The 15,504-nt window shown below is 36.4% G+C and overlaps 2 protein-coding genes across 2 annotated transcripts; both read right to left on the bottom strand.

Moving 5' to 3' along the window:
• Nucleotides 1-2,351: 2,351 nt before the first annotated feature.
• On the bottom strand, nucleotides 2,352-3,353 carry LOC118800831 (olfactory receptor 1571-like). The gene has a single exon (XM_036560974.1). It carries the CDS (start codon nucleotides 3,333-3,335, stop codon nucleotides 2,352-2,354), a length of 984 nt encoding a protein of 327 aa, XP_036416867.1. The 5' UTR covers nucleotides 3,336-3,353.
• Nucleotides 3,354-6,900: 3,547 nt separating this feature from the next.
• Nucleotides 6,901-8,099, bottom strand: LOC118800852 (olfactory receptor 1571-like). The gene has a single exon (XM_036561001.1). The coding sequence runs from the start codon at nucleotides 8,079-8,081 to the stop codon at nucleotides 7,089-7,091; it is 993 nt and encodes a 330-aa protein (XP_036416894.1). The 5' UTR covers nucleotides 8,082-8,099; the 3' UTR covers nucleotides 6,901-7,088.
• Nucleotides 8,100-15,504: the final 7,405 nt, after the last annotated feature.

Here is a 15,504-nt window from a genome sequence, read left to right as displayed (position 1 = left end):
TGAAATCTGTTCTGAACTTTCTTGTGCATCACTGAGAAGCTTTTGCAGGGCACCCAACAATAAAGGCAGCATCATGCATGTCTTATAAACAGATGGCACCTCCCATGCTAGACATCTCTATATGCTCCACCCATCATCATCACTTTTTAAATTTTATTTTAGCTTTAATTGTAATTCTGCATGTAGAGAAATTGTGTGGTATAATAACATACATTAGACAGGCATTACAAAGAGAGAAGAAAATTTTTATTTAAAACAGTAAAAGCACAAAATCAAGTCAGGTGAACACAAAAAGTAATTTTATGCCTGCTGTACAAGACCAGAAGGCCTGGCCACGGTTGAAATGGGCACCCCAAAGTTTGCATAAACCCACCATAAACTAAAAAAATAACCCAAAAAATATATTTTTTCTTTTAATTAGTAGTTGCCTGTGTTGGTCTCTTTTTGTGGTGTTATTTGCATGTATGCCCTCCTTCAAGAATTGACAGGATGTAGCCTTAAGCGACAAGCCACACTCTTCAGCCCCTTCTTTTTCTGTATGTGCCTATGTGTCCTTAGGTTGTGAGCTATTCATAATATTCCAATGGCATCATGCAATCATGCTGCCACCATTTTGGTAGGCAACTTCAAGTTCACTTCAGGCTGCAGTGGTGGTTTGTTATGAGATAACAACATCATACATAATTTTTTGAATGTTTAGTTTAAAACCAAATTTTAAAAAGTATTAACCAATATATTTCAGTGTTTTGTATTTTTAGTATATTTTATTTGATTTGTTGCTACAGTGATAACAAACAAAAGATAAATTCTAAATGGCTCAGGTTTCCCAGGGCATTATTATCCCAACTTGAATATTATCACACTAAATAGCATGCAGAAGATGCATATACCGTTACAACTGCACTCATTAGTATCGTGCCTTTGTACTGCTTTGACTGAAATGCAGGTCAAAGTGGATTTACGAATCACTGCTTTGTTTTTATTTGCATTGCTCAAACTGTGTTTGAACATGTCCCATAACATCCGTGATGGGTGATATTCCACCTGTCTTCATGGTATGGTGGAAGAAGATGTTTGTTTGAATGAAGTAAGTGGGTAACACTTTACAATTTGGTTTCCTAGTTACCTTGTAACTATGACTGAACAAGTCTTGAACAAATATAGTAATTATCAGTAATAAGTAACATGTTATCCTTCTTTATTAATCAAGAAACATAAGGAGGAATTGGTTGTTCCAGCAGTAGTTACCATTGGATAAAGTACATTGAATGAATGGACAGATTAACTAATATAGTAACATGCATTAACTAATATAATAGCTAAGGTTATTGTAATATAATAACAAATATTAACTAATATAGTAGCAGAATAACAAACATGAGTTGAAGGTAAAGTAAAAATACAGATAATGAAAAAGTGAACGATTCAACAATACAGTAATAATCCATGTGTTTCAGAGTGACCTAATCTGAAAACTGAATGATCATGTTTTAACTAGTTGGGGACTAATTTGCAGACCTGTTTATGTGAAGAGCTGAAAGCTACAGGGGGCCAAACCGAAAAAAGTTCATCTCAGAACAATCAAGCATCGTGTCAGGCTGTTTTTCTGTGCTGACCATTCTGGACTGTGTATCCCTAAAGTACTTAAGATAATCAGTGAGTTTATTTTTTTTTAATCTTCTTAACTAAAGTCCTTCTGTGCAAATAAACTGACTGATTAATATATACATAGTGCAATACAACCATGTGTTCAACACACACACTTTTTGTATGAAAGCCCTTTTACCAACAAGTAGGAGAAAAAATGTCTTTCTCTTTAAGGTTCAAACTGTGACTAATTTAATCTAAATAGTAAAATACTTACTCAAGATTTAGACTTGCAAGATAATTTGCAAAAAGAACACCATGCACAAAAGACTCCACCTGCAAAAATTTGTTTTCAGCTTTATTTTTGTACTGTATCATTTGTTTCTTGAATTGGCAACAGCATCTTTTATGTTGTACCTGTTTGTCTATACAAATATGTAAATAATGTAAGCAGAAATTGAAACCTTAAGGACCACCTTGGGATTTAAACATATTTTATACAATGGTACATTTATAGATATTTATTCAAATTTCTTTATACAAATATCTACCTCAAAGCTAACAAAAATAATTGTTCTAACTTCATAAAGAACCATTAGTTTACAGTACATTAAACTACAAACATCAATGAGGATGTTCTATTAATAATAAAAAAAAGAAAAAGAAATGCCTTTGAGGCTTTCAGCTCTATAAAAATATACAGTGGAGAATTCCTTTCTTTATGCCAATAAACTAAACTACAGTTATTATACCATTTTAATTCTTCACATCACTTTTCCAGGATCTTCCTTTGCAAAGTTCACCTTGATTCGTTTGTAGAGTACTTTAATAGACTTCAATACTTCCTCTGTCTTCAGAGTATATATGATGGGGTTTAACATGGGTGGAATTGTTTGTGCTAGAGCTGAGTTGATTATTCTAGTGTTTGGATGTAGATATGTTGTAACAGCAGTAATATAAATGCTAAGGATTGGTAGATAATACATGGCCACTAATATGAGGTGGGAAGTGCAAGTTTTCACGGCTTTCATTCGTTCAGCACCATTCGAGATCTTGAGCAATGCAACACCAATACAAACATATGAGAAAGCTATCAGTATCAATGGAAGGCAAAGCACAACAGCAATATAGATGTTGCCCATAATGTAATTAGGAAAATTATCATTGCAGGCTAGTCTGTAGATGGGACCATGATCACATAAATAACTGTTAACTGTAGTAGATCTACAGAAGGACAGTCTGGTAATCAGAGCCACAGAAACAGACATAAATGTTGCAGAGATCATCCACATAACACCAATGATCAGAGTCATTGTGGTTTTAGTGACAATAGCATGATACCTCAGAGGAAAACATATAGCAATTACTCTGTCAAAGGACAAAGCAAGCAGAGTAAAGGACTGCATTATTATGAAAAGAAAAACAAAAAACATGCTTGCCAGACAGTCTTCATAAGATATGTACTGGTTCTCACGCAGAAACATGTCTGCATACTTTGGAATAACAGCAGAGCTTCCACACAGATCAGACAAGGCCAAGTTGAAGACAGCTATATACTTTGCTGTATGCAGAGTGCGTGCCAGGTATATAGTGCCCATTATAAAAGAATTCCCTAAAACAGTCACAGCGTACACAAAACACAAAAACATATAATAATATTTTGCATGTGGCATGTTGTACAATCCACTGATGTAAAATGTTGGGGGGCGAATGAATGTAGCATTCTCTTTGAACACCATGGATGTCATATCAGGAGAAGACTGGTCTTAAATAAAATGGAATAAAGAACAGTTCTAGACACTTCAAACAGTTCTTCACACTAAGACATATCAAAATGTATTTATATATAAAAAAAGATTAAGAGACAGAATAATATCAAAAATAAATAGAAAAAGATAATTTTCATAAAACTAATCAACACATTTGAAACAAGAGCACAAGGGTGTAAAATTGATAGAATACCATCTCCACTACGACAATACCTGGAGTAGAATTTCAGCAGCGATCAAGCACATTTATAATTGAGCAATGTTAACGTCATCCTGAAAAGCACACCTCGAAAAAAAAAAAAAAAAAAACTCAACTCTCTATAGACAAGGCTTTGTGTTAAACTGCAATTCATCTCTCATAAATTAAATTAGCATAATAAATAATATATCAGGACAGAATGATTATGGGTCTGGGTTATTATTGCTGTGTCTGCAATGTAACCACTCTGGCACTGTTCAAAGTAAGAAGTCAAGTCACCCAGTCAGTATAAATGCCGGCAATGGGAAGAGAAAGTCCAAATTGTGAGGGACTGTTTTTTGTAACAAATGTAAGTTGTTTTTGATCACTTTAACTAAAGGTTTTATTTTGAATGAGAAAAAGCCGCTGTAGCCCTCACCCTAACACCCACAATATGAGATGTGGTTTCTGACAAAATTTAATTTAAAACCAAAAGGTCATGAGGTCATCATATTTTTTTTTGTTATAAAAAACTTTTTGATAAGAAAATGTATTGGGCTAATTTTGTTACTCTGATGACACCAATCAATAATAAGGTGCTCACCAATCTGAAATCTGTTCTGAACTTTCTTGTGCATCACTGAGAAGCCCAACAATAAAGGCAGCATCATGCTTCTCTTATATAAGATGGCACCTCCCATGCTAGACGTCTCTATATGCTCCACCCATCACCATCAGTTTTTAAAATTTATTTTAGCTTTAATTGTAATTTTGCATGTACAGAAATCGTATGGTATTATAACATACAGTAGACAGGCATTACAAAGAGAGAAGAAAATTTTTATTTAAAACACAGTAAAAGCACAAAATCAAGTCAGGTAAACAGAAAAAAGTAATTTTATGACTACCGTACAAGACCAGAAGGCTCAGCCTAAGCTGAATGGACACCCCAAAGTTTGCCTAAAACCCACCAGAAACTGAAAATGACCCAAACTGTGTCTAATTGTAAATGTTAAAAGAATACTGTAAGAAAACACTAATTATTAAAATATAAAATAGTTTATCCACATCCACCTAGTCTTCTACCAACTCATATTACTCATGTATACCCATATTGTCCTTGTAAAAATAACATTTTTCTTTTAATTAGTAGTTGCCTATGTTGATCTCTTTTTGTGGTGTTATTTGCATGTATGCCCTCCTTCAAGAATTGACAGGATGTAGCCTTAAGCGACAAGCCACACTCTTCAGCCCCTTCTTTTTCTGTATGTGCCTATGTGTCCTTAGGTTGTGAGCTATTCATAATATTCCAATGGCATCATGCAATCATGCTGCCACCATTTTGGTAGGCAACTTCAAGTTCACTCGAGGCTGCAGTGGCGGTTTGTCATGAGATAACAATGTCATACATAATTTTTTGAACGTTTAATTTAAAACCCAATTTTAAAATGTATTAACCAATATATTTCAGTGTTTTGTATTTTTAGTATATTTTATTTGATTTGTTGCTACAGTGATAACAAACAAAAGATAAATTCTAAATGGCTCAGGTTTCCCAGGGCATTATTATCCCAACTTGAATATTATCACACTAAATAGCATGCAGAAGATGCATATACCATTACAACTGCACTCATTAGTATCGTGCCTTTGTACTGCTTTGATTGAAATGCAGGTCAAAGTGGATTTACGAATCACTGCTTTGTTTTTATTTGCATTGCTCAAACTGTGTTTGAACACGTCCCATAACATCCCTGATGGGTGATATTCCACCTGTCTTCATGGTATGGTGGAAGAAGATGTTTGTTTGAATGAAGTAAGTGGGTAACACTTTACAATTTGGTTTCCTAGTTACCTTGTAACTATGAGTGAACAAATCTTGAACAAATATAGTAATTATCAGTAATAAGTAACATGTTATCCTTCTTTATTAATCAAGAAACATAAGGAGGAATTGGTTGTTCCAGCAGTAGTTACCATTGGATAAAGTACATTGAATGAATGGACAGATTAACTAATATAGTATGCATTAACTAATATAATAGCTAAGGTTATTGTAATATAATAACAAATATTAACTAATATAGTAGCAGAATAACAAATATGAGTTGAAGGTAAAGTACAAATACAGTTAATGAAAAAGTGAACGATTCAACAATACAGTAATAATCCATGTGTTTCAGAGTGGCCTAATCTGAAAACTGAATGATCATGTTTTAACTAGTTGGGGACTAATTTGCAGACCTGTTTATGTGAAGAGCTGAAAGCTACAGGGGGGCAAACCGAAAAAAGTTTATCTCAGAACAATCAAGCATCATGTCAGGCTGTTTTTCTGTGCTGACCATTCTGGACTGTGTATCCCTAAAGTACTTAAGATAATCAGTGAGTTTATTTTTTTAAATCTTCTTAACTAAAGTCCTTCTGTGCAAATAAACTGACTGATTAATATATACATTTCTCTTTCTCTTTAAGGTTCAAACTGTGACTAATTTAATCTAAATAGTAAAATACTTACTCAAGATTTAGACTTGCAAGATAATTTGCAAAAAGAACACCATGCACAAAAGACTCCACCTGCAAAAATTTGTTTTCAGCTTTATTTTTGTACTGTATCATGTGTTTCTTGAATTGGCAAACCTTAAGGACCACCTTGGGATTTAAACATATTTTATACAATGGTACATTTATAGATATTTATTCAAATTTCTTTATTCAAATATCTACCTCAAAGCTAACAAAAATAAATGTTCTAACTTCATAAAGAACCATTAGTTTACAGTACATTAAACTACAAATGTAACATGCCAAGCAGATTCAGATGCTCACAGATGTAAAACACAAAGGAGGCTTTACTTATAGAATCACAATCTAAAGCATGGGTCAATTCCAGAAAGCACAAGAGAAACAAACACACAAACATAACACCAGGCGAAATGTCCAAAAAGGGAAAGTCAAAAACATAGTCGGGAATACATGCAAAAGGTCAAAAATCAGTAATCATACACAAAGGCTAATAATCCAAAGGGCAGAGCAAAAAAGGCAAAGTCGAGAAATGAAAAGTGAAGGTCATACAGGATAAACATACAATGAAATGAACGCTCAGTAGATCACGCAGTGGATACAATACCTCGCAAAGTCCCTATGCTAAAGCCCAGGCTTATAAACTAAACTAGGTTTGTCATATGATCAGTAACACAGGTGACACACATTAGAATTCGGGAGAGCGAGAGCGCTGATATAAGTCAAGTCATGTGAGGAGTCAGGTGACCTCCCAGAGAATCCTGGGAGGTTGAGTCTAGGTTAGTGTCAGCGTTTGTTGACTGTGTGGAAGTCATGTGATCTCCCAGAGGATTCTGGAAGATCAAGTCAGAATCCAACGAGGTACTCGGAGGATGCGTGACAACAAACAGCGATGAGGATGTTCTATTAATAATAAAAAAATTAATACTTTACCAGCCAGAAGAATGCCTTTAAGGCATTCAGCTCTGTAAAAATATACAGTGGAGAATTCTTTTCTTTATACCAATAGACTAAACTACAGTTATTCTACCATTTTAATTCTTCACAACACTTTTCACAGGATCTTCCATTGCAAAGTTCACCTTGATTTGTTTGTAGAGTACTTTAATAGACTGCAATACCTCCTCTGTCTTCAGAGTATATATGATGGGGTTTAACATGGGTGGAATTGTTTGTGCTAGAGCTGAGTTGATTATTCTAGTGTTTGGATGTAGGTATGTTGTAACAGCAGCCATATAAATGCTAAGGATTGGTAGATAATACATGGCCACTAATATGAGGTGGGAAGTGCAGGTTTTCACAGCTCTTATTCGTTCAGCACCATGTGAGATCTTAAGCAATGCAACACCAATACAAACATATGAGAAAGCTATCAGTATCAATGGAAGGCAAAGCACAACAGCAATACAGACTTTGCCCATAACAGAACTAGGAAAATTATCATTGCAGGCTAGTCTGTAGATGGGACCATGATCACATAAATAACTGTCAACTGTAGTAGATCTACAGAAGGACAGTCTGGTAATCAGAGCTACAGAAACACCAATAATAGTCGCCGAGATGATCCACATAACACCAATGATCAGAGTCATTGTGGTTTTAGTGACAATAGCATGATACCTCAGAGGAAAACATATAGCAATTACTCTGTCAAAGGACAAAGCAAGCAGAGTAAAGGACTGCATTATTATGAAAAGAAAAACAAAAAACATGCTTGTCAAACAGTCCTCATAAGATATGTACTGGTTCTCACGCAGAAACATGTCTGCATACTTTGGAATAATAGCAGAGCTTCCACACAGATCAGACAAGGCCAAGTTGAAGACAGCTATATACTTTGCTGTGTGCAGAGTGCGTGCCAGGTATATAGTACCCATTATAAAAGAATTCCCTAAAACAGTCACAGCGTACACAAAACACAAAAACATATAATAATATTTTGCATGTGGCATGTTGTACAATCCACTGATGTAAAATGTTGGGGGGCGAATGAATGTTGCATTCTCTTTGAACACCATGGATGTCATATCAGGAGAAGACTGGTCTTAAATAAAATGGAATAAAGAACAGTTCTAGACACTTCAAACAGTTCTTCACATTAATACGTATCAAAATGTATTTATATATAAAAAAGATTAAGAGACAGAATAATATCAAAAATAAATAGAAAAAGATAATTTTCATAAAACTAATCAACACATTTGAAACAAGAGCACAAGTATGTAAAATTGATAGAATACCATCTCCACTAGGACAAGACCTGGAGTAGAATTTCAGCAACGATCAAGCACATTTATAATTGACCAATGTTAACGTCATCCTGAAAAGCACACCTCTAAAAAAAAAACACTCAACTCTCTATAGACGAGGCTTTATGTTAAACTGCAATACATTCTCTCATAAAGTAGCGTAATAAATAATATATCAGGACAGAATGATTATGGATTTGGGTTATTATTGCTGTGTCTGCAATGTAACCACTCTGGCACTGTTCAAAGTAAGACAGGCACCCAGTCAGTATAAAAGCAGGCAATGGGAAGAGAAAGTCCAAATTGTGAGGGACTGTTTTTTGTAACAATTTTAAGTTATTTTTGATCACTTTAACTAAAGGTTTTATTTCAAATCAGAAAAAGCCACTGTAGCCCTCACCCTAACACCCACAATATGAGATGTGGTTTCTGACTAAAATTTAATTTAAAACCAAAAGGTCATGAGGTCATCATTTTTTTTTTGTTATAAAAACCTTTTTGATAGAGAAAATTTATTGGGCTAATTTTGTTACTCTGATGACACCAATCAATAATAAGGTGCTCACCAATCTGAAATCTGTTCTGAACTTCATCACTGAGAAGCCCAACAATAAAGGCAGCATCATGCTTCTCTTATATAAGATGGCACCTCCCATGCTAGATGTCTCTATATGTTCCATCACCATCACTTTTTAACTTTTATTTTAGCTTTAATTGTAATTTTGCATGTGCAGAAATTGTGTGGTATAATAACATACATTAGACAGGCATTACAAAGAGAGAAGAAATGTTTGATTTAAAACACAGTAAAAGCACAGAACTAAGTCAGGTGAACACAAAAAAGTAACTTTATGACTGCCGTACAAGACCAGAAGACCTGGCCACAGTTGAATGGACACCCCAAAGTTTGCCCAAAACCCACCAGAAACTAAAAATGACCCAAAATGTGTCTAATTGTAAATGTTAAAAGAATACTGTAAGAAAACACTAATTACTAAAATATAAAATAAATAATAATAAACTTTTTCCACATCTAACTAGTCTTCTATCAACTCATATTACTCATGAATATCTATATTGTCCTTGTGAATAACAGATGGTGAAATCCTGGTCACAACACAGTTAAAGAAGTAATTTGTAAGCTGGATACTGAACTGTGGGTTGTACCCATGCATCTGTACTATCTCCCATACGAGTTTTCTCACGCCATTCTGTGTGCTGTGTACATTCCACCTTCTGCTAACGCGGGCGCTGGGTGTGATGTCATCCACTCAACCATTGCAAGGGTGCAAAACCAGAGCCCTAGTGCATTCATCACAGTGTCTGGAGACTTCAATCATGTTACCCTCTCATCATGTCTGCCCACTTTTAGCCAGTTTGTTCATGACGAGAGAGAACAAGACTCTGGACCTGCTGTATACCAATGTCAAAGAAGCATATAAATCCACAGCTCTCCCCCAACTGGATCGTTCAGACCATAACCTGGTTCACCTCTACTCGTGCTATAAATCCCTGGTTCAGAGACAGGCAGTGACCACAAGGACAGTGAGGAAGTGGTCACCTGAGGCTGTAGAATCACTGAGGGGCTGTCTGGAGGCTACACAATGGGATGTCCAGTGTGAATCACATGGTAAGGACATTGATGCAATAACAGTTTCTCCCTTGGATCTATTTTCTCTGCTTTTTGTTCACTGTTTGCAGTTGTGAGCACGACTTTTGCTGTTGGCACCTTTTTTTTCCACGGACGCTAATCAGAGTTGGACAAAGCAGTAACCACGGACTCGCACTGCTATTAAAGCCGACGAGGGGGTGAGCAACCTGGCTTGGAACTTGAGACCGCCATGTCTCTGTGCGTTTATTGCTCACCATTCTCTCCCTTACATACTTCTCGCTTGTGGAACTGCATACGCTAAAATACGGGATTGCTGAATCCCAATATTGATGTTATTGTCAACGAGCGAACTGTATATATTGTATTTGTATGTTTATGTACATTTGTATATACATCACTTTTTTGGGTGTTTAGGGGAGGAAACACTTGTAAGTAGATCATTAAATGCTGCAGCTGCTGTGGAAAATTGAGCTCAATTGAGAGTGATATATTACGGTGCCCTGACCTTAAAAGGTGTTTGTAAGAGCATTCCCTGTGGAACCACAATAAGCAAATCTCTCTGTATCACGGTTCCATTTATTAAACGGTGTGATAATACAGGGTGCATTTTACATATGGTGGCCCATACGGCGACGTATTCTGGCCGTAAGGTTCTCTTTTGAGCTCACTTCTGCACAGTTTAAGCATATCAAACACATTTTTGATTTGTTGTTATTTCTTGTTTTTTTCTGAGTTTGGTTGTTTTGTGAGGCTGGTCACATACAGCATACATTTGGGGGTAACAGTTTGTTTAGCTCATACCAGGCTATTGTACATTGCTAGCTTTGTTCCTAGCTTTATTTAGAGCAAAACTAATACATCAGTAACATCTACACTTGTAATGCACACATAATCTCAGTCATATACACTTACATACCTTCATACGTTTGTATACCTAGGATATCCAAGGCCCTCCTTTTCGCAAAATGGAGGTGGCAGAAGAACAAGATAGACCCCTCAGCATTTAACAAAGGGGCAGCCACGTGGGGATATCACTGAGGTTTCTAGCCTACTTGAACAGTTATATTTGGATGATCTGAAACCATCTGTTGCCCAACATGAAGATGATGATGATGTTAGCAATGAGCTTGGCTTGTTGGGAGAGAGACTTCACAAACTCACTGAGAGAGTAGAAGCATTAGAAAGACGACTTAAAGATGTGGTTGATTCCTCCCTCAGTGGGGAAGAAGGGCTAAGAGAAACGGTCTGCAAACTGTCTATCAACGGGAAGGAGTATATAGATGAAAGGTTTAGCCATTTTGACCCCACAATCGCTGACTGTCTCTATCGTCTTGATCGTGTGTGGGAGGAAAAATTGAGAGAAACCTCATGCAGATGCTGCGGAAGCTTGTAAAGCCCCTCACAACATCCACCCCTGCTGTGAAATCATTTCCCACTGAAGCCAGCTCTATGGCTCTGAGTCCACCATCTGTACCACCTATTCGTATGGACTTTCCGAAGTTTGGTGAATCCACAAGCTCATCTGATGTCACTCAATGGTGTATTACAGGGTCCAGCTCGAAGTTGGTGGCCGGCCACAAAAAGCAAAATTAAAAACTGGCCTATGTTCAAAACTGCCTTTTTGGAAGCTTTTCTGTCAGAAGATTATACTGCAGAAATCGAGGAGCAGTACCATGCCATGGTGCAAGCCCCAAACCAGAGGCTAAGAGATTTTGCTTATGACTACAGGGCACTTTGCTTGAAGTGGCACCCAGAAATGCCAGAGGCCCAGAGGATTCTCAACGGCTGTAATCCTCGGCTGGCTAGTGGATTAAGGGGTATAGTATCAACAGAGTTGATCAGCTCATCAGGACTGGATCAATGATAGACAAAGATTGGGCTTTCTGAAAAGGCTACTGGAGCAGAGTGCAAGACGTCAGCTCAGGAGAACGCCAAGTCAAGAAACCACCAAAAAAGGGTGGGGAAAAGCATTTTGGTGACGGCGATCTTGCTACAGTGCAAGGAGTGCCCTCTCTTCTCATTGTCCCCATACAGAGCCAATGGTGATGCTGTGTTGGACACTGGCAGGACATACACATCAAGTTTGTAGGACACATCATGGAGCTTGACAACTAGAGGAAATTTGCCCACTGCTTTGCTCTCTTGCCCATCTGCCATAATAAATGCCTGATTTTCACAGCACAGCAAATCCTCATTTTTTCTGGCAACTTGTTTCCACAAGCTTTCCTGCATAAGTGTGTATGTCCTGTGGTTTTAGTCCCAAAGCCAGATGGTTCCTTCCGTTCCTACCGATGGTTCTGTTCAAACTGTACACCTCTGACTTCAGGTACAACACAGAGTCATGTCATCTGCAGAAATTCACGGATGACATGGCCATTATGGGGTGCACAAGGAATGGACAGAAGGAGGAATACAGGAAGCTGATGAAGGATTTTGTTGACTGGTGTAAGCTGAACCAGCTGCAGCTAAACATCAGTAAGACTAAGGAGATGGTGCTGGACTTCAGGAAGTCCAAACCTGCCTTGTCACCAGTCACCATTGCTGGAGTTGATGTGGAGGTGGTTGGGACATACAAATATCTGGGTGTGCACTTGGACAACAAGCTGGACTGGAGCTGTAACACTCTCACAGTGTACAAGAGAGGCCAAAGCCGTCTCTACTTCCTGAGGAGGCTGAGGTCTTTTGGTGTGTGCACTAAGCTCCTATGGACATTCTTTGAGTCTGTTGAAGCCAATGCTTTATTCTATGCTGGGGCAGCAGCATTAACAAAAGTGCTCTGAACAAAATAAACAAACTTATTAGAAAGTCTGGCTCTGTTGCAGGAGTCCAACTGGACTCTTTGAAGGTTGTGGCAGAACTGAGGATGCTCAACAAGCTGTTAGCCAACTTGGACAACACCTCACACCCTCTGCATGCTACACTGCGCTAGCTGTGCTGTGTTAAAGAGCGACATGTGAGATCTTTCTTATCCACTGCTATAAGGCTCTACAACGAGTCTTCTTACTGCAGAGATGGTACTGATATTCTGCTGTCTGGACTGTGCTGAACCACATCACTATATCACCTCTCATGTTAATACACACTGTGCAATATATCATAACTGCTACTGTAATGACACTCTTTCTGCGCACTTTACACTGTAATATTGCAGCAACTCCTAGTTATGCCTATACTCATTGTGCTTTTAGACTACCTCATACCACTTAGTGCCTGCTATCATGTAAGTACAACAAATCTGTCTTATATGCTATGTAAATATGCAAATAGATATACTTTTATTTTATTTCTCTTGTACTTTAACGTATGTCTAGATTTATTTCTATTTTCTACTTTTCTGCATAGTACATGTAAATTTATGTGCAATTATACGACTTGCTACAGAAACACCGCAATTTCCCTTCAGGATCAATAAAGTTCTATCTATCTATCTATCTATCTATCTATCTATCTGTAAATAGATGATTTTTCTTTTAATTAATCGTTGCCTATGTTGATCTCTTTTTGTGATGTTATTTGCATGTTTCCCCTTTTTCAGGAATTGTCAGGATGTAGCCTTAAACGACAAGCCACACTCTTCAGCCCCTTCTCTTTCTGTATGTGCCTATGTGTCCTTAGGTTGTGAGCTATTCATAATATTCCAATGACATCAAACAATCATGCTGCCACCATTTTGGTAGGCAACTTCAAGTTCAATCGAGGCTGCAGTGTTATGAGATAACAATGTCATACGTCATTTTTTAACATTTAGTTTAAAACTAAATTTTAAAGTGTATTAATCAATATATGTGAGTGTATTGTATTTCCAGTATATTTGATTTGTTGCTGTAGTGATTATAAATAAAGCTAAAATCTAAATGGCTCAGGTTTCACACTGCATTATTATGCCAACTCGAATGCTAGCACACCAAATAGCATGCAACAGATAGCACATATACCATTACAACTGCACTCATTAGTATTTTGTATTTGTACTGCTTTCATTTAAATAGAGGTCAAAGTGGATTTACAAATCACTGCTTTGTTTTTATCTGCATTGCTCAAATTGTGTTTGTACATGCCCCATAACAACCCTGAGGGGTGATATTCTACCTATCTTCATGGTATGGTGGAAGGAGAGATTTGTTTGAATGAAGTAACTGGGTAACACTTTACAATTTGGTTCCCTAGTAACCTTGTAACTATGTGTGAACAAATCTTGAACAAATATAGTAATTATCTGTAAAAAATAACATGTTATGATTCATTATTAATGAAGAAACATAAGGAGAAACGGGTTGTTCCAGCAGTAGTTACCATTGGATAAAGTACATTTACAAAACAAATGGACAGATTGACTAATATAGTAACATGCATTAACTGATATAATAACTAAGGTTACTATAATATAATAACAAATATTGACTAATATAGTAGCAGCCAGTAACATGTTACATAAATCACTAAGACACAGAAAATACACTGTAAAAATGGCTCATCAGATCAACCCAAAAAAATTACTTCATGTGGTAACAGATAAATTGGCTAGTTTTATTCAACCTAAATAAATACTTTGAATGATTCTTTCAATGTCATTTTTTGAGTTGAATAAAACTAGTTCAACTGTTTGTTACCACGTGAAGTAATTTTTTAGGTTCATCTGCCGAGACATTTTTTTGCAGCGTATTAATAACAAAGTATGTGTCGTGATACTTCATAATGGAATAACAAACATGAGATGAAGGAAAAGTAAGATATATATTTAATGGATAAAGTGAAAGATTGAACAATACAGTAATAATCCATGTGCTTCAGAGGGGCCTAATCTGAAAACGGAATGAGCATGTTTTCATATCGGAACAGTCAAGCAGCATGTCAGGCTTTTTTCTGTGCTGATCATTCTGGGCTGTATATCCCTAAAGTACTTCAGTTAATTAGGGAGGTTTTTAAAAATCTTCTTAACTAAAGTCCTACCATGCAAATGAACTCAGACACAGCTTTGTGATCAATATATACAAAGCACAATATAACCATCTGTTTAACTCACTTGATTTTTGTATGAAAGCCCTTCTACAAGTAGGAGAAAAAATGTCTTTTTCTTTAAGGTTCAAACTGTGAAATCTAAATTAAATATAAGTAATTAAATACTTACTCAAGATTTAGACTTCAGAGGTAATTTGAAAAAAGAACACCATGCACAAAAGACTCCACCTGCAAAAATCAGCTTTAAAGTTTATTTTTATATTGTATTCTGTGTTTCTTGAATTGTCAACTGCTCCTGTAAATAATGTAAGCAGAAACTGAAACCTTAAGTACCGCCACAGGATTTAAACATATTTTATACAATATTACATTTATACACATTTATTTAATTTTTTTCATTTAAATATCTACCTGAAAGCTAACAAAAATAAATGTTCTAACTTCATTCAGATCTATTAGTTTACAGTACATCAAACTACAAACAGCAATGAGGATGTTCAATTAATAATAAAAAAGTAAATACAATACCAGCCTGAAGAAATGCCTTTGAGGCTTTCAGCTCTGTAAAAATATACAGTGGAGAATTCTCTTCTTTATACCAATAGATTAAACTACAGTTATTATACCATT

Source organism: Colossoma macropomum, unplaced genomic scaffold (assembly GCF_904425465.1).
Source record: "Colossoma macropomum unplaced genomic scaffold, Colossoma_macropomum, whole genome shotgun sequence".
Taxonomy (NCBI): domain Eukaryota; kingdom Metazoa; phylum Chordata; class Actinopteri; order Characiformes; family Serrasalmidae; genus Colossoma; species Colossoma macropomum.
The sequence above is the reverse complement of the archived record's forward strand: the minus strand, read 5'-3'. Positions and strand labels throughout refer to the sequence as shown.